At 40.5% G+C, this 20,574-nt stretch overlaps 1 protein-coding gene across 1 annotated transcript in view; it reads right to left on the bottom strand.

The window, feature by feature from the left end:
* The window catches only part of LOC116510543 (cilia- and flagella-associated protein 47-like), a 93,484-nt gene that overhangs the window by 38,736 nt on the left and 34,174 nt on the right, over positions 1-20,574 (bottom strand). The window contains exons 2-3 of the mRNA XM_032220142.1: positions 7,267-7,438; positions 5,645-5,806 (exon numbers count right to left, since the gene is read on the bottom strand). Coding sequence (XP_032076033.1) covers positions 5,645-5,806; positions 7,267-7,438 — 334 coding nt within the window. The remainder of the gene's footprint in view (positions 1-5,644; positions 5,807-7,266; positions 7,439-20,574) is intronic.

Raw genomic sequence — 20,574 nt, 5'->3', positions numbered from 1 at the left:
CTAAACAGAATTATTTTGAAAATGCAAATAAACCAGGCATATGGTTGGCATATAAACTGCATAAAGAGAGAGAAGCAAAGAAAATATTCCAATTAAGAAATGAGCAAGGATAAATTCAGTATGGAAACGCTAAGAAAAAGATAATTATACAAGACTACTATGTTAAGCTGTACGAACAAGAGAAAATGGAAGAGGGAGGAATTAAAAAGTATCTATAGGATGCTAATCTTCCCCAGATATCAGACAAAACTAGAACAATATTGGAAAGTAAAATAACAATGATGGAGCTAATGGAAGCACTTAAAAAACAAAATAATGGAAAAACCCCAGGTCCGGATGGACTACCAGTGGAATTCTATAAAACATTTGAAGAAATCTTGTCTCTCCCACTCTTAGAATTTATGAATGAAGTGATATCTGAGAGCGGAATAACTAAATCATGGTCAGAAGCATACATTGCATTGCTACCTAAAGAGAAGATTGATTTAACACAAACCAAGAACTATAGACCAATCTCTTTATTAAATTCAGATTACAAGCTATTTGCATCTATATTAGCAGAGAGACTCAAAAAGTACTTAAATAGCTTTATCCACTCTGATCAAAATGTTATTTTTTACCAAAGAGACAAATTAAAGACAATATGAGAATGATTTTGAATACTTTGGAATACTATGAGGCCCATCCCGAAAAACAAATGGCCTTGATGTTTCTTGATGCACAGAAGGCTTTTGACAACGTGAATTGGCAATTTATGTTTTTTACAATTGGAACAGATGGATTTTGGTAAGAAATGTATTCAAACCATACAAATGGTGTATCATAAACAAACAGCAAAGATAATGGTAAATGGAGAATTGACAGATTCTATTGAAATAAAGAGAGGTACAAGACAAGGTTGCCCATTATCACTGCTACTTTTTGTCTCAACATTAGAAGTTTTAAATAGAAAGATTAGAGAAGAAGAAATAAAAGGAATGAAAATTAAAAAAGAAGAATACAAACTACAAGCGTTTGCAGATGATTTGGTTTTTATTCTTGAAGAGCCACTAGAGACAGCACCCAAATTGTTAGAAAGGATAGAGGAGTACGGAAAAGTAGCAGGTTTGAAAATAAATAAAGACAAAACAAAGATTTTGACAAAGAACATACCATTAAGACAAAAGGAAGAGTTGGCAGAAGCTTTGCAGATTCAAATCACAAGCAAGGTTAAATATTTGGGGATATACTTATCAGCTAGATGTAGCACTCTCAAGGAGGACAATTATACTAGACTAAAACAACAAATTGCGACTGACTTGATGAAATGGAAAAACCTACAACTATCAATGATAGGAAGAATTTCTTAACATTTTACCCAGAATCTTATACCTGTTCCAGACAATCCCAATCAGATTGGGCAAGAACTTTTTTGAAGATCTAAATAAAATAGTTTTGAAGTTTACTTGGCAAGGGAAAAAAGCAAGAATAAAACTCAAATTGTTACAAGATGCTAGAACAAGAGGAGGATTGGGCTTACCTGACTGGGAGTTATATTATCAAGCAACAAACCTGATGTGGATTAAGGAGTGGATAACACTAAAAAACTCTAGATTATTGGTCATGATTTACTGTTGGGATGGCATGCTTTTTTATGGAATAAGGGAACTAAAGCACATGGTTATTTTAGAAGAAATTATATAAGGAAGGCTTTGCTATTAAATTGGAAAAAGGTTAAAAGATTACACTACTTAAAAACTCCAGTCTGGATATCAACGATTAAAGCATTTTCATACCCAATAATATATAAAAAGGAACAAACAGTTTGATATGTTGAAATACTGAATGCAGAGGGTGAACTCAAATCTATTCAAGAGTTGAAACAAGAAGGAATAGAAATGAATTGGTACTCATATGTACAGATACAAACTAGATATAATGAAGATAGAAAATCAAAAGGTCTTTACAACAAAATGACTGAGTTAGCTAAAATTTTAAAGGGTACTGATGAAAAAGTAATTAAAAATTATATGGATATTTATTAGAGGTTAAATTACAAGAGGAACAAGTTAAAGAAACCATGATAGCTTGGGGAAAAACGTTGGGCATGGGATTGTTTTAGAGAAATGGCAGAAATTGTGGTCTCAAAATTATAAAATGACAATGTCAACTGCATATAGAGAAAATTTGTATAAGATGTTTTACAGGTGGCATCTACCCCCAACAAGAATTGCAAGAATGTCCTAGAATAAATCAGAAAAGTGCTGGAAATGTCATCAGACACTGGGCTCATATTACCACATGTGGTGGACTTGTTCTGAAGCCAAACGATACTGGACTAAAATTCACACGTGGTTGGAGAAAATGATACATAAACACATAGATCTTAAACCAGAGATTTTTTTTACTGGGAATCATACCAGAAATCTATAACAAAGACTTAAAATATTTGATTGTAAACGTTTTAAGAGCAACTAGAATCATGTTTGCAAAAAACTGGAAAAATGAAACAATACCAAAACAGGAAGAAGTTATTTGAAAAATAATGGAGTGTGCTGAAATGAGCAAATTGACATTTGAAATTAGAGAACAAGAAGACGAGCAATTTTATAGGGATATGGGATTTGTTTTATCGGTGGCTAGAAAAAAAACCTGGAAATGAAAAATGTTTTACTTATGTTTTAATTGAAGGAGATAAGTGATAATACAATTATGTTGTTAAATAGATTAATAACAAACAATGAAAGACTGAATATGTGTGTGTGTGTGTGTGTGTGTGTGTGTATTCATGTATTGAATAATTTAGAATTTTTTGTTTTAAAATGAAGGATAAGGATAATAATGAATCTATGTACATTTGATACAGGATTGGTGATATAATGTATAACTCTAAGTGTATATTATAAAGATATCCTGTTGTTGATAAATAATTTTAATAAGGAAGTAATCAAAATATGGTATATATATAAGGTGACCAGACGTCCCGATTTCAGCAGGACAGTCATGATTTCTAACAATTTGTGCCATGTCCCGGGGCGTTTTTAAAAAGTCCCGATTTTCTGGCTTCATGTTGAAAGCCCAGTGGATTTGCTTAAGAAATCCTAACCGGGGCAAGACAGAAGATACACAGTCTAAACCCTCTCTCTGTCTCAGTACTTTCATTGAAGATATTAAAACATTAAAGCAAGAAAACGGACCCCCCGCCACCCCTTTTACCTCATTTTATAAGAAAAAATGACCAAGTACCATAGAGCTCCAGGAAATACTTGGCTAGAGAGGTAGCGAGTGTTCCTTCCTGGATTCTCCACAGGGGAGGGACACGGAGGTTGGAGGTCGGCTCGTGTGGGAAAAATGGTGACTAATTTCACCATTTTAATTTGCTCAGTTCTTTGTATTAACATCTACATAATTCTGGATTGACTTGGAGTGCTCACTTGTGCCTGCTGGTAAGTAAGCTGGGTTTTTTCTTTTATTTTTTTAATGTATTTTAAAATGATATTTTATTTATTTTGCATAGGACTTTTTAAAATAGTTTTATTCTGTGTGGATTCTTTTTTAAAATTGTCTTAGACTATTTAAAAAAAGATTCTATCCAAAATAAATTGAAGTGAAACCATTTTTAAAAATTCTATGCACAATACTTTGAAATATATTGTGCATAGAAAGAATAGTTTGAAATGTTTTACTTCAATTTATTCTGTGTGGATTCTTTTTTAAAATTGTCTTAGGCTATTTAAAAAAAGATTCTATCCAAAATACAAAATACCAGCTACAGTTATTCACTTAGGAACTGTGGCAAGAAAGGTGGTATAATGGGCTTAGTGACCAAAATTACAATGGCATTGAAAAAAGTGACTGATTACCATTTTTCACACTTAGCGACCATTTTCACACTTAGTGACTGTTGCAGAATCCTCATGGTCATGCGATCAAAATTTTGGCAACAGATTCATATTTATGATGGTTTTAGTGTCCTGGGGTCATATAATCACCTTTCTACAAAGTCAAATGGGGAAACCAGATTCATTTATGTTACTAACTTATCAGCTGCAGTTATTCACTTAAGAACTGTCACAAGAAAGGTGGTATAATGGGCTTAGTGGCAAAAGTTACAATGGCATTGAAAAAAGTGACTGATTACCATTTTTCACACTTAGCGACCATTTTCACACTTAGCGACTGTTGCAGCATCCTCATGGTCACGTGATCAAAATTTTGATGTTTGGCAACAGTTACAATTTATATTTGTAAATTGTAGTTATGTTGAAATAAAAAAATATTACAATACTATTTTTGCGTTATATGAACATTTTTGTTGCTCCGTATAAAATTTTTAATCAGCCCCCCCCCCCCGGTCAAAGGTGTCCCTCTTTACCAATCTGAAAATTTGGTGTGTGTATATTTTTACAACCCCTGGTAAGCCCCAATTATGGGAGGAAGCTAACTGCTTCCATCAATCCCAGTAAGGGTATGGCTAGCTGATGAGAGCGAAATAGCTTGAAATAGATCTATACTAGTCTCCCTTTATTTATTTATCAGCACAAATAAAAAAACATACATATATATATATATATATATATATATATATATATATATATATATATATATATATATATATATATATTTATTTATTTATTTATTTAAAGTCACAACCCCTGGTATGCCCAAATATGGGAGGAAGGTCACACTTCCACTCTCTGTCTTCGGCTCGTCACAAGAGACCATTCAGACAGAAACCCAATATTTTTTACTGTTGCCTTTTTGTTAAATTTTTATGTTGTTTTTTATGTTTTTTTAAAAATAGATACCAGCCATGAAAGCGAAAGACGTTTCAGCAGGAGTTTACCAGAGACAAAAGACTTTCTCACAACAATACCAGGAGACTCCATTGAACAATGTGACCTAGTCTGATTGGGAGAAGGAGATTCTGAACTTTGACTATGTGGATTTGTGCGGAAAATGTTTAAATCTGGTTTTGCTCTCATCTGTGCTGAAATGAAGTACTCAATAAAGTTTTGCATTAAGAGATTGGATCATCTTGACCATGCTTGCTTTGGTTGGGTTCGTCAGTTGGAACATTAACACTTACTGCTCATAACACAATTATAACAGAAATACAATTTTGTCCTATTTTATCTGGAACAGTAGGGCAAGCATTTGCTGTTGGTTCAAACCCCTACTGGGATCTTGGCATTTTCCTTCCCCTCTGGAGTGAAAGAATTATAGCAATTTCCCAATCCCCCTCCCATTCTTGTATAATAATTGGAGAGGAACATTTGCTCATTGAACAATCACCAGGTTTTCCAGGTGGTTGTTTTGAAGATAACACTCTCTTGTGTCCTGGCTTGACCTTCTTAAGGAAAGTAAAACCCAAATCTAATAGTAAGTTAAAAATTAAAAACTACCATGGATTAGATTTTGGAGAGATTCAATAATTTCACAGTTACAGCAATTGTTAATCTGCTTTAGAATTTTATTCTGATACCATATTTTTTTCACCTGTATGCTGATTTGTATATGAACAGTTGAAGAAAATGTTCAGTGAAGCATTGTATTGATTAATTTTGTGGCTTCTACTACTTATATCATGATGAAATGGTAACTAGAGTCTACATATTACCTTAATAAACAAATAGATGAAACATTTTGTCTTGAATACTCATACCTTGTCTGGCTTGTAAGCTTAAAGCTGACTACAGATTCCTTATTTAAACCAATTGCTTCAATATCAATAACATCATCTACTTCTGGATCTGTGGCAACAAACAATATTGGAAATTTCCAAATGCCTCCTGCGCTATGCTGTACCACCAAAGTTGCTGGATTCCTAAAAAAATAAGCATACAATATTAATTATCATTAAAAGTTTCATGAAACACAATTCAAGTCATTATGATGAAGGTGTAATAGAAGCTTATATTCTTTAACACATAATGCATTACACAGCTGTTTCTAAATTGGATTATAGATATTATGTTTAAGCAGGATAATATATTTTTTCTTACTTTGGAACAGCTGACAGCTACATATTGTATTATTTTATGTGCTTCTTTATTCAATGAAAAAACCCAAACTAATTGGTGCAATTTAATTCACCATAAACCACAGTACATTTGGATAGTAGTCTGGTGAAGAGAAAACTATAATATGACAACAGTATAATATCCAATAACTGAGATGTATTTTAAGTTCCAAAAATAATATAACATTCTGTCATGTTCCACATTCCATCAGAATAGAATGGAATGGAATGGAATGGAATAGAATAGAATAGAATAGAATAGAATTCTTTATTGGCCAAGTGTAATTGGACACACAAGGAATTTGGTGCATATGCTCTCAGTGTACATAAAAAGACAAGATACATTCATCACGAATCATAAGGTACAACACTTAATAATAGTCATAGGGTGAGATTTCACTCTTAAGGAAACTATAGTTAGAAAAGATAACTTTTCCCTCCTACTCCCCTTCTGCACAACCAGAGACTGAACTGCCAAAAGTGTTTTTCAGATATAATTTAGCTTGATGACAATTGGAGATACAGTGGAAGGGAGAATGAGAAACAAAGCTTTCTGAGGTCTTTTTTGTCAAAACTTGCTGAAGATGGGTTTGAATTCACCTATTCAAATTCAAGAGCAACCTGAAATATAAATAGTAACTTCTTCTGATCATTGATCAATATATTTCTTGGATATTTAAGTTCTTTGATATCAATGTTCACAGCAAACCCATGTTATTCAGTGGAAATTCCAAGACTTGAAATGACTAAAATTTGTCATTTAAAAAGCAGATAAATTTAAATAAATTCCTAAATTTATAAAGTCCAACATTCAGGACTTTATTGAGGACACAAAGCTTTGATTTAGGTGAATTCCATGACTAGAGACACAGGTGTCTGTTTCTAAACATGACAGTACCAAAATGACATATGTTTTGACCTCATGATACATGCTGTGAAAGTTTATATTTGGATCCTGCATCATGTAAAGAGCAGAATTTGTATCAAAACACTACAACACATGTTGCTTGGGATACCTGCCAATAAAGGGGATAGTTCAGTGCATGAACAAGAATTTTTGTTTTTTAACATAAACATGTGAATTATGTGAAATTTTCCAGAGCTTATTAAATCAGAGTTTACACGACAGTAGTATTTTGCATGTGTCAGACGCCAAATTGTTAATACATTAGAATCAACTCTTTAGTTTTAGCCAAGATAGGAAATAAAGGAAAACTCGTGTTGCAATTCTAGTAAGTAAATTGTGGATACTATCATAACTATACCTTGTTGGTTTGTAGGGTGTAAATATTATGTTAAAGATCAAAGTCACAATTCCAGTTTTCAGATCTCGCTCTTTCTTTATCAAGTTTATTGCTACTGCAGATTTCAGCTGAGAATTCATTCTTTCAGATTCAAATTGAATTTCATACATAACGTCATCTGTTGTGGAGAATCCTGTAAAATCAATATAATTATCCAGGTAATATAAATGCATTTGGCTCTTTAAACAGTTTGAAATGTTAGAGATTTTAATGACCAAAGTAATTAAACAAGAAATACAAGTCAATTCCCCCAAGAATAGCTAAGCACAAACAAATTTTGCATTGCAAACCAATGTAAAGGTTGGTTACAATCATTTATGGATTTCTTCACATAATTTTTGTAGAAAAATGTCAAAACTGAAAAACCCAATACTCATCTATAAAAGTATTATATTTATCAAAAAGAAGAAAGAGGAAAAGATATTTTTCAAACATAATTAATTATTTCTGAATTGGAAAAATATATTTTCAGACAGAGATAATATTTTGTATGCGTATCTTCACATTGCGGTAAATGAATTTTACAAATACATCTTTTGCAGGATATTATAGCTTAGTTTAATGCCTGTGTAAAGCTTCCCAACAATGCCATAACGAACACATAATAAGAGCTAATTTTTCAATACAGAAACTAATGATTTATTAACAGCTTCATTAGTCAAGATTTATTCGCAGTGATTTCTTTTGCTTTGTCTATCTGCTTCTGAACTTTGCCCCTGTTCCTTTCCTCTCCTCACTCTATGTTATAAATCATGTTGCCCAATAAATACGCCCAACTCAACCCAGCTACTGTAATGTGAGATCCAGCTTCACCGACGGTATGCGTGGAACAGTGACATGTGGTGAGGTTTATGGCTGGTGAGACAAGCGGGCAAAAGCCGCCTCTATGTCGGAGACAGCGGCAGGGCATCTGACCGCCCTGCTGCTGTGTCTGAGATAGAGGTGCCCTGCCCCTATGTCGGACACAGCGCCGGGGCATCCGGACACCCTGCCGCTGTGTCTGACATAGAGGCATCCCGCTATGTCCAAAAGCTCTGCTGCTATGCCCAAAAGCCCTGCCGCTATGTCCAAAAGCTCTGACGCTATGTCCGACATAAAAAAGTGCCAGCCCACGAGCCAGCAAAGGCGGGTAAAACACACACACACACACACAAATTACTTACAATAATACAATTACTTACAAATTACATTAAATTTGAATTCCTCCCCCTCCCTCCGACCCACATACCTTTTCCAGCTGTTTCACAGAGGATTTCAACTCTGCTCTTGTCTGCCATGATGAAAATGTAAAAATGTAAAAGGAAAAAGGCAAGAGCTGCTAAGGTCAGGTTGGGTTAGCTGCTGCCAGAGTCTCCAATGGATGACTCTGCTTAACTGTTTAAAAAAGCCTCTAAAAAAAGTGCCCTCTACAGGAGGAGGCGAGAGAACCACATGCCTCATCTACATAAGGAATTTTTCAGCTTTTAACCCTTGCTTAACTCTGCTTGAGTGATCATAAAGATAGTCTAAATGAGGCACGTGGTTCTCCTGCCTCCTCCTGTAGAGGGCACTTTTTAAGAGGCTTTTTTAAACAGTTAAGCACTAAGTAGAGTCATCCACTGTGACTCTGGCAGCAACTACCTCAGCCTTTTTCCTTTTACATTTTTTTTTCTTTTCATGATGACAGTGGTGAGGCCCTGCCTCCCCTGCCTCCCCTGACTGCACGTCCCTGGCATGGAATGTCAACACAGAGAGTTGATATCTGGCTCACCTCACTTTTCAAAAGCAATCTGTGCAAGCAAAAATAATTTGAGTACAAGTATAGGATTCAAGGCTACATCCTCCCCCCCCAGGCTTGTTTGGATTTTTTTCATGGAATATTTCTATAAGGCGATCAGCCTGGATATTTGTACTCTTTACCTAAGATGCCTCTGACAAGCCCTTCCACTTGATTAAGTACTGGAGTGGTCTCCTGTGCCACCTCGAATCAAGGATGAGTTGCACATCATAATGGGTTTGGTCCCCTATGACCAACATGCCTGGGGTCTCCCATGGTAGTGGTCTCAGAGTGGATCTGACCATGGGTTTTAAGAGGCTACTATGGAATACTGGATGTATCCTCCCTAGCAGTCAGGGAAGCTTCAGTTGCACTGAGACTGGGTTGATGATCTTTACTATGGGGAATCATCCCACAAACTTTGGTTTCTTGCTAGGGAGTCTTAATCTCAAATATTTTGTGGCGAGGTAAACCTTCTCTCCCACTAAGAATGGTCATTGTAGAGCTCGGTGCTTGTCTGCTTGTTTCTTATAGGTTTTTGCTGCTTTAGCTAGTGCTCTTTTGACTTTCTCCCAGGTTGCTTTTAGCATTGACATCCAGTCAGTCAAGCTGACTGAGGAAAGAGGATCCCTTGGATACTCAGGCATTAGAACAAAGTCCATGCCTCTCATTACTTCGAATGTTGTTAGTCCTGTGTTGCTGTCAACATTGTACGCGACCTCAGCGAAAGACAGAAGGTCTGCCCAATTGGAATGCTGATAGTTCACGTAGCACCTCAGGTACTGCTCCACCATAGCGTTCAGTCTCTCTGTCCTCCCCACTGGTGCTCGGGTGAAAAGCCGAGCTAAAGCCATGGGATGACCCAATAGACCGCAGGAACTCTCTCTGGAACTTAACCATGAACTGGACCCCTTTGTCTGAGATAATTCTTCGAGGTACTCCATGCAGGCGGTAGATGTCCTTCAGGAACAGTTTGGCCAGCTTGTGAGCTGAGGGTAGTCTGCTGCAGGGAATGAAGTGTGTCTGTTTGGAGAACAAGTCTATTAGACTACAAATTACTGTGTTTCTCCCACTTTTTAGCAACTCTACTATAAAGTCCATTGCAATCTCCTCTCACAGCCTCATTGGCTCTGCTACTATTTGCAGCAGTCCGGGGAGTTTTCCCGGATGCCTCTTCATTGTGATGCAGATGGTACAACTTTTCTAACTGTCCACATCTTTCCTTATTTCAGTCCAGAACTGCCTCCAGGCTAAATGTAATGTCTTTAGGAACCCAAAGTGGCCTGCTGGTTTGGCGCCGTGGCTCCTCTAGAGAATTAGGGTGCGTAGGGATTCCGGGATGTAGAGTTTCATCCCCTTTCATGCAAGGTCATCTCTTTTTGTCACAATGTGTTGGTTATTTCAGAACCAGGGGTCTGCTAGCAGTTCAGTTTTGTGTCTTGTGGTTAGGTCGCTTGCTAGTTGGTCTTGCTGGTCATGGTATTGTCATTTGGTGGTTATTTGGGCAGCTATTTGAATAAGGGGAATGATGACATCCACCATCTGCTCTCATTCGCATTTGTACTGGTGTCAGCACTTCTTCATTGGATAATCAGGAAAGAAAACCACAAGACTCCATTGATAGAAATCAAGTGTTAGGGGAAAGTCTCCTGGGAGTTCTCAAAGCTTCCAAACTTTGATGGTCAGTCCACACCTCGAACGGGTGCTTAGCGCCCTCTAGGAAATGGCACCATGTGGCTAAAGCCCAACGAACAGCAAATGCCTCCTTCTCCCAGATTGCCCAACGCCTTTCAGTGTCAGTGAGTTTGCGAGAGGTGTATGCACAAGGTTGCAATTTACCTTGATCGTTTGTCTGAAGCAATACAGCCCCGACTGCCACGTCGCTGGCATCAGCTTGAACCACAAATGGTTTGTCCATGTCCGGGTGCTTCAGAACGGGTTACTCGGCAAAAAGTCGTTTTAACTTCTCAAAAGCAGCTTGACACTCCATGGTCCAATCCAGCAGCTTGCTAGGTCTGGGTTTCAGGCCACCTTTGGACTTTAACAAGTTAGTGATGGGAAGAGCTATCTTAGCAAAAGAAGAGATGAATTGGCGATAGAAATTGGCAAAACCTAAAATTTTCTGCAACTGCCTGCGGGTACGAGGCGCCTCCCACTCAGTGACCGCTTTGACCTTAGCGGGGTTCATCTCCACACCCATGTGGGAGATACGATAGCCAAGGTAGTCTACCTTTTCCTGATGAAATTCATATTTGGACAATTTGGCATAAAGCTTTGCGGCTCGGAGCTTCTTCAGCACTGTACGAACCAACTTGATATATTCGTCACGTGTTTGCGTGTAAATAAGGATATCGTCCAAATATACAATAACACCTTTGTAAAGGTGGTCATGCAAAACCTCATTAATTAATTGCATGAAGACCGCAGGTGCCCCCTGCAGGCCAAAAGGCATCACACGGAATTGGAAACAACCCAGGGGACAGTTGAAAGCTGTCTTCCACTTGTCTCCCTCCTTAATACGGACTCTATAGTATGCTTCCCATAAGTCCAGTTTAGTAAAAATGTGCCCCTTCCCCAGCTGGGCCAACATATCCTTCATCAGTGGCAATGGATTGAGGTTCTGGGCCAAGACAGAACTCAAATTTTTGAAATTTACACATAATCTGAGAGAGCCATCTTTCTTCTCCCTGATCAGCACAGGAGCAGCCACCTTGGGTCTAGCTGGTTCAATGAATCCTCTTTCCAAGTTCTTGTCAATAAATTTCCTCATCTCCTCCATCTCCCTGGGCGACATAGAATATATCTGGGGTTTTGGAAGCGCCACTCCAGGCAAAATCTTGATGGTGCAATCAGTGGGTCTGTGGGGGGAAAGCTTATTGGAAGATTTCTCACTAAAAACTCCTCTGAGGGCTTCCTGGGAGGAGCCTGCTGGTGGTGGCAGCAAAAAAATCAGCTGCCTCCGAATTCCTGGCTACGTACCTGTTTAGAGGATCTTCCATCTGACGTCTTATCAGGTTTTCTTATCCTTCAGGCAAGAAGGAAAGAAGAAATTGTTTTGCTGGCAAATGCTCTTCGATTTTTGCAGCTTTTGTGCTTGCAGGGAAAGGGGGGCTAGCCCAAGGCAGAACGGCTGTCCGTGCTGGGAATTTCAAACTGCCTTGTGCAGGACAAAGTAGGTCTCCCCCACTCAGTTCAAAGTTTTGTTTGATTTAATCTTATCACGAGCTGAATCCGTTTCCGTGGACAATAATTGTTTATCAACATTTTAGCTTCTTTTCTTTTTCTCTTCCGAAAAATTATTTACTTAGAGGCTTTTAAAATGGCGCCGAGCAGGCTGGTTTCTCCGGTAATAATGAACACTTTTTGTTAATTCTCACAAGAATTCACAAGAATTCAAAACAAAAGAGATTGCTTATCATATGTTTTGGTTTCACAATAGGCCAGCAGAAGCTTTTTAATTAGTTTCATTTCTACAAGAATTTTACTCCTTCATTAACTTTGCTTATCTGGAAGTTAAATGGTGATGAATCTGCTGAACGGTCTTGTTACAATGTTTACTCACTGAAAGTTTTGCCAAGCCTTAAACTTCAAAATAAAAGGGGAACTCAGCCTCTTTACTTAAAGCTGCATATTCAGGCAATAGAGTTTTATTAACTGCAGGCAGATAAATTTTGAAATGGCTTCAAAACCAAATATTAACTTGAAGTTGTAAATTTTTTTCTTATTACTATTCAAAATACCAGCTTCAATTTTGTAAAAGGCTTTCTTATCCAGCTGCGTTACAAGATGGCGATTTTATAGCTTCTGCGTTTGATATATGACACACTCAATCAGCTCTATTCTCCTGAAGACTTCTCCTTATTAACTGTTAAAAGTCTATAAATAGTATCCCATTTAAAACCGAGGGGAGCAGAGACTTTGTTTGTTTGCTTGTTTGTTTGTGCGGTTTTTATAATGGCTCCCAAATCGAAGCAGTCTAAGCGTTTCCTTAATAATACATCTCAAGAAATTGTTACAAAATCGCTGCCCTTGCCTCCCACGCCCTCTACTGGAGATCTCTTAACGCAAGAATTTCTTTTTGAAACCCTTAAAGAGTTCAGACAGGAAATTAAACAACTCTTATCGGACTTATATGATAAACTGGACGCCAAGATTGCTCAAACAAGGGAAGATATGATCAGAGTTATGACTGTTATGACAGACTATGTTTCTGAAATGGAGGACAAATTGGAACTTTTGGAAAAAGCTAATTCTAATTTGACATCTAAAATTCAAACGTTACAACAGGAAGTTGAAAATGCTCAAAAACAACTCGTTATGATAAATTACAATAAGACTGCGTTTGCAATAAGAGTCAGAGGATTGCGTGAAAAGGAACAGGAGAATTTGAAACAGACCTTTTTTGAGGCTTTCAGACGTTCGGTGGGAAGTCCTGGATTTAACTTTGATTGGCAGATTCAAAAAATTTATCGCCAGAACTCGTGTGTAGCAAAACGACGACAGCTTCCGAGGGACATAATTATATATTTCACCACAAGAGAATCCAGAAATGCGATAATACAGAAGTTCTACAATAACAGGCTGCGAATCGATGGACAGGACTTGATTGTTTTTAAAGAAATACCATCTCAAATATTAAGAGCAAGGAGAGACTACACTTTCTTAACTGAAAAACTCAGAGATTCTCAGATACAATATAAATGGGAAGTGCCATCTGGTATCACAGTCACATTTGAGAACCAAAAATATCGTCTCAATTCTGTTTGCGAAGCCCGAGATTTTTACTACAAAACTCTGAAGGCGGGACTTCCTGATTCACCCGGACTTGGAGAAAGACAAGGAGAAGGAGAAGATAAGCAGCGGGACACGTGGCTACAAGGCGGAGGGTGTTGCTTTCCCCTTCCGGAAGGGCAGAAGAGTAAAGAATAAAGATCCAGCTATGCCTTTAAAATACTTCTTAAATTTTTAATTTGAATAAAATTTCAGGACTCCTGTCTGGTATAAAATGACAAAGCTGTATACCGATGAAGAGATATTGAGACTGAAAGAAGCGGTGCTGAATTTGGACATATATTGTATGGGACTTATATAAGACTTGTTTGAATCTTAATTTAAACTGCGCATGATCTATTCTTTGGGGCGAGGAGAGCGGAGATCGTAGTTTTCTTGGATTGTGGTTTGGGATGAATGGAGTCGGGTGGCGTGGGGTAGATGGAAGGGTAGTGAAAGTTCAATTAGATTACCTTGATCCAGAATGTAAGCTGATTTTTGTATAAATTGTTATTTGAATACAAGGTTAAGAAAGATTATCTGGAGAGTCTACACGAGGGTGGAGTAAATATGAGAGGAGCAATGGATGAGGATAAAATATATATGCGGACACGGGTAAAGGCAGGATGGGAGGTATAGAATTTATATGCGGAAGCAGGTAAAGACATTGTTTAAGATTTTAAAAATAATGAGAAGTTGAGTTTAATGTTAGAGAGTATATTGACTTCTCTTTCTTGGGGGGGGGGTTCCCCCTTTTTTTCTTTTTATTATTCTTTTCTTTTTTGTTCTTTATTTTTTTTTTATATTTTTTTATTTTGTAACTTCTAATCTATTTGGTTTCAATATACTCCAGACTTTGCTTGATAAAGAACGATGCCGGGAATAGGACCTGGGAAGTCGGAAGGGGGTCAGGGAGGGGGGTTCAGGGGGTGGGTGGGTGGGAGGGTGGAAATATAGACTCAATTTTCAGAACAATGAATGCACTTGGATACTGTTGCTTTTTTTTTCTTTTTTTTTCTTTTCTTCTTTCTTTTCCTTTTATTTTTCTTTTGTTTTAGTACAAAACAAATAGACCAATGAATACTAGAAATACACCGAAGCGAGGTGTAGAGGGAAAGAAGAGGGGGGAATTAAGAGGGAGTGAGAAGGGAATGTAAGGAGGGTGAGATGGTGGGAAGGGGAGAAAGGAATGGCTGAGGGGGAGGGGAAGTAGAAGAGGGGATTGTTGGAAGGGAGAAATGAAAGTTGGAGGGGTAGAAGGAAGGGTGTATGTAGGATAGAAGTGTTACGAGTTGTTTATTGCTTCTTCTTTTTTTAACTGCACAGTATTTAAGTGATTGTATAAAGGAAAATGAAAATGTAATAAAAGAATCTTTGATATAAAAACTCCTCTGAGGTCCCAATATTCCTTCGGAATTTTCTCTTCCCCTTTGATTCTCTCCTGCCCACTGGCTGCCAAAGTGGGGTTGGAGCCAGCAGGGTCTGGAGTCTCAACCTCCATGTCTGGGGCTGCGCTAGTGCGAATGCGTAGCCACCCCTCCCTCCAGTTAATGCGAGGGTTCCATTTACGAAGCCAGGGGAGTCCTAAAATAAGGGGCCGGTCCATCCCAGGTGCCACAATAAAAGAGATCAATTCTTGATGGGTTCCCATCTTCATTTCTAGTGGCTCAGTATAAAAATGGGCTGGGCCCCCACCCGCAATGGAACCATCAATTTGGCAAAAAACAATAGGGGTTTTCAAAGTTCTCAACTTCAATCCCAGTTTTTCCACCATCGCTGGACTAATCATACATCTGGAACAGCCAGAGTCCAGCAGAGCTGAAAGTTTCTCCATCTCACCAGCAGGTGGCACCCTTAACTCAATAGGGATTAACATGGGGCCTTTATTTGAACTCACCCAACGATGTGAGGTGTCGTCATCAGATTCGTCAGAGGAACTGGTGGTAACGTCCCCTTCCTCCTCCTCGGGCTGGAAACGCTGGGGAACATTCTCAGCAGTGCACACAGCCTCTCTCTTCTTCCCCAGGGCCTTGCCTGCTCTCCCCTCCCTCCTGGTAGGGGGTGGAGCGGTTTGAGCCAGTTTAACGCGGCAATTCATGGCGCGATGGCCTTCCTTCCCGCAACGGAAGTAGGTGAAAGGCTTAGTCTTGCCGGTGAAGCTTCCCTTCCCTTCACTCCTGATGCAAACCAGGGCTTTTTGGGCTGAGGGGGGGAGGCGACCTCTCTGCTTCTCTCTCTTTCATGCGTTGAAGTCTGGCCAAATCTAACTCAACATCTGCTGCATTTTCGTACCAAGCAGCAACTCGTCGGGGAAGGTGTCTGTTAACGCACTGTTGGTAAATGTCCTCATTCAATCCCAAGGCAAACTGATCCAACAAAGCCTCTTCTGACCAACCTCTCATATAGGCTGACAGCTGTTGAAAATCCTGAACATATTCAGCCACTGGTCTATTTTCCTGCTTTAGGGCCATAAATTTCACCTTCCCGCGTTTCTCAATGAGCGGGTCATCAAACCTCCTCTTTAGTGCAGCCATAAAGTTAAAATTCCTCAGGAGAGGGGAATTGCATTGGTGTAAGCTGACCATCCAGTCGCTCGCTTTGTCCGGGCCATAAATTTCCATATAATTCCAAATCTGAATGACAAATAACCCCAACTTCTTGGGATCACCGTTATATTTCACTGTTAAGGGAGGGACTTTTGCCATTCGGCGTCACCTGCCCCCCCTACTCTGGCAGCAGCCCTGGCTGGGGGGGGGGGGAGGCTGGTTCTGGGTTTCCTTGCTCCCAACCTCCCATGGCCTCTTCACCCTCCCTTAATCTATGCATGGAGTACCTTTGTTCAAATTCTTCCGCTTGCTCCCTTTCCATCGCTCTCCACGGGTCTTGCGCTCGGACATAGCTTCCTCAAGGAGCCGTTTTGCCTGGGACAATCTGTAATCTCCGACCCCAGCCTCCTCCCATTCAGCTGGTTTCTTTTTTGGTCTCCTTCTGGTGACTCCTGCATCCAACTCTTCAGATTCCTCTTTTTGCCCAACACCCAAAGTCCATCGGGGGCGAACTGTAGGCTCTTCCACTCGTAGGCCAGCCAGCCTTTCATTTAAAGATGGTTCTGCAGTTGCCCTTTCAGTCTCCTCTTCATCGCTCACATGCAAAGACATTCTTTTTCTTCTTGTGAGTACACCCCCCTCGGTAGGTTTGTAGCTCCTGGTGGGGTGTGTGAGACTTTGCTTAATTGTCAGCACTTCTTCATTGGATAATCAGGAAAGAAAACCACAAGACTCCATTGATAGAAATCAAGTGTACTTTTACTAATTATAAATGAACAGAAGCGTAGCAAAGCGAGGTCTGATTATTCAGGCGCGAAACGAATAATATATTGTATAATTCATTTCCCTCCCCTTGGCATCCCATGTACAGTCCAGTCATAATTCTCCCAAGTGTCAGGTGTGAGATAACTTTGAAAGGCATCACCAGGATGGAATGCTGGTGCCGTTGGCCTTGGCGGGAACCCTCCTCCGCATGCGCAGTAAGGTGGACAGTTCAAACTCCAGAATCTTCCTCCAGCACAACAGTTAGTCCCCTCCCAAATACCATGCCCCCCCTCCCCGTTTCAATGGCAGCTGAAGCAGCAGCAAAGCAGAGGCTGACAACTGGGGCATGCGAAGGAGGGCATCAGCTAGAAAGTTCCTCTCCCCTGGAATCAAACTGGTTGAGTATTGTTTGGGTAATAGTTTCCGCAGGGTCCTGAGAGCCTCCAGATTGTTGTGCTCAGTCCAGACTTTGAACGGTTTCTGGCCCCCTTCCAACAGGTGTCTCCAGGTTAGCAGTGCCCATCTCACTGTGAAAGCCTCCTTTTCTCATGCGGCCCATCATCTCTTTGTGTCTGTGAGTTTGTAGGAGGTGTAGGTGCAGGGTTGTAAGTTTCCTTGGTTGTTTCTTTGGAGTAGCACTGCCCCCACTGTCATGTCGCTGGCATCTGCTTGGATCACAAAGGTTTGCTCGAGGTCAGGATGCTTCAGCACTGATTGCTTTGCAAACATTTCTTTTAGCATCACAAATGCCTCTTGGAAGGTTAGGTCCCACTGTAGAGGTTGTCCCGGATGAGATTTTGTTCCTGGGATCCCTGTCTTTAAGAGGTCTGTCATGGGTTTAACAATCTTCGCAAAGGAGGGGATGAATTGCCTATAGAAGTTTGTGAACCCTAGGAAGCTTTGTACTTGTCTGCGGATGGAAGGAGATTGCCAGCCTAGGACAGCTTGTACTTTGCTGGGTCCATATCTATTCCCTCATTTGACACTCGGTAGCCCAGGTAGTCTAGACATGCATGGTGGAATTCACATTTTGATAGCTTGACGTACTGGTTAGCTGCCAGAAGTTTTTCCAGTACTTGGCGGACCAGGGGTACGTGGTTGTTCATGGTCTCAGTGTAGATGAGGATATCACCAGGTAGATGAGGACCCCCTTGTAAGGTGCTTGTGCAGCACCTTCTTTATTAACTGCATGAATACCGCTGGAGCTCCCTGTAATCCGAATGGCATGACTTTGAATTGAAAGCTCCCTCGGGGGCAGTTGAACGCTGTTATCCACTCATCTCCTTCCCTGATCTGTATTCAGTAGTATGCTTCTCTGAGGTCTAGTTTGGTGAAGACTTTTTCCTTGGCCAGGTGAGGTAGCAGGTCCTTCATGGGGGGGAGGGGTATAGGTTGTGTACACACACCACATTGATTCCTCTAAAGTCCACACACAGCCTCATAGTTCCATCTTTTTTCTCTTTGAAGAGAACTGGCGCCGCGACCCATGGCTTTGCTGGCTCGATGAACCCCCTTGCTAGGTTTTTGTCTATGTATTTGTGCATTTTTTGAATTTCCTGGGGCTTCGTGGCATACAGTTTGGGTTTGGGTAGTTTTGCCCCAGGGATGATTTCGATGGTACAATCTGTCTCATGGTGGGGGGCAGAAAGTTGCACTCAGTCTCGCTGAATACTTCTGTGAAGTTCTGATATTCCCCTAGGATCTGTTCGGTCTCTGGGCTGTCTTTGGATGTGGCTCCCAAATGTTCTGATGTGCTCTTTTGGGAGGTTCCCTGCTTGGGTGGTGTTTCTGCTTGCTGACAGAAAAGGGGTTGGGGCCCCTTTTCTATCCTAAGTCTGTGGTACCCTCTTGCCACCAGATGGTTGGTCCCCACTTGTCTAGCCAGGAAAGTCTCAGTATGACTGCATCTGTCATTTTGGGGGTTATTATGAATCGAATTACTGCCCAGTGATCCACTAGCTCTAGTCTCACTGGTTTGGTCAGTTGGGTGGCATAGGCTCCCCGCATTAGGGACCCGTCAACCTGTTCAAACCAGATTGGGTGGGCCAGTCTTTTTGCTCTGATCCCTAGTTTCAGGACTGTGGTCAAGTTGATTAAGCATCTAGTGCAGCCTGAGTCTATTAGGACTTGAAAATCCCCCTGGCTTCCTGTCCTTGGGGCTGTGAGGCATATTGGAAAAAGGAAAGGGCGAATTGGTCCTCTCACAATTGGGTCGTTTCCCCCCTCGTCGTCACTGTCATAGGATTCTGGTGACTGGTTGTTGTTGCCTGGGGTCCCCCCTTTATCTGGGTGGGGAGGAACTTCTGCAGCCTGGAGGGCCTTCCAGGATGCGTTTGTGGCCTGTTTGTGGCCCCATTCCAGTCATGCCCTGGGTAGTGGCTCTGTCCTTGGCATCAGAGTAAAGGTCATGCACGCAGATGCCATATAGCCCACCCCTGCATCTGTAGCATTTCAGCGGACTTTGAAGGGGGGCTGGTTTCAGGGCCCACTGTGTTGTTGTGGGTCCCCATTGGCCGGGCATTTTCAGGTCGAGTTGACCTCTTTCTTTTGTGTCCAGTGGCGTTCTTATGTTGTTAGAGTGCAATCCGCCATCAACCTTTATTGCTACTCAGAACCACTCAGAAAGTAGGTTCGGGGTGTCGCAGTAGGCAGTTACTTCGGCAATCTGCTGGTCCAGACTTGTTCTGAAAAAATACACTAAAAGATGCTCTGGTAAAGGTGGTAGCCTTCCAATGACTCTCCTAAATTCACGGATATGCTCTTTGATGAGATGGCAGCTCTTCTTTAGGTCACTGAGCTCATCTTCTGCATATGGGTCCTCCTCCATCTGCCCAAATCTGGCCTCTAGCAGTCATAGGAAGTCATCTATGTCTTACAGTTGGGGAACTCTCCTCTTGTGGAGGGCTGCTAGCCATTCCCTAGCTTCTCCCTCTAATCCCTCTGCAACAGTATTCACTATGGCTCTGGGACAGTGGTAGGTTTCAAAAATTTTTAGAACCTCTTCTGCAGGTATGGCCTGTTTTGTGGGACTGGTTGGTGGTCATGTGAACGGGTGGGAGTGACTTGGAGGTCATGTGACTGGGTGGGAGTGACTTGGCAGTCATGTGACTGGGTGGACATGGCCAACTTGCAAAAAGTAGTGAAACTCACTTAACAACACTCTTGCTTAGCAACCAAACTGTTGGCTCAGGAAATCTGGCATGGAAGTGTGCAAGTCTTAAAGCTGTCAAGTTACAAACCCCTAACCCTTTAGAAAAAAAACCAGGGGTATTCAAACTTGACAGCTTTAACACTTGTGGACTTCAACTCCCAGAATTCCTCAACTAGCATGACTGGTTGGGGAATTCTGGGAGTTGAAGTCTGTACATCTTAAAGTTGCCAAGGTTGAGAAACACTGCTCTAGAGGTAGCCACTTTAACTGCGAATGTTTGG

The sequence above is a fragment of the Thamnophis elegans genome, chromosome 6 (genome assembly GCF_009769535.1).
Source record: "Thamnophis elegans isolate rThaEle1 chromosome 6, rThaEle1.pri, whole genome shotgun sequence".
NCBI classification, from domain to species: domain Eukaryota; kingdom Metazoa; phylum Chordata; class Lepidosauria; order Squamata; family Colubridae; genus Thamnophis; species Thamnophis elegans.
Note: the sequence above shows the minus strand (reverse complement) of the source record. Positions and strands in the feature narration are given on the sequence as shown.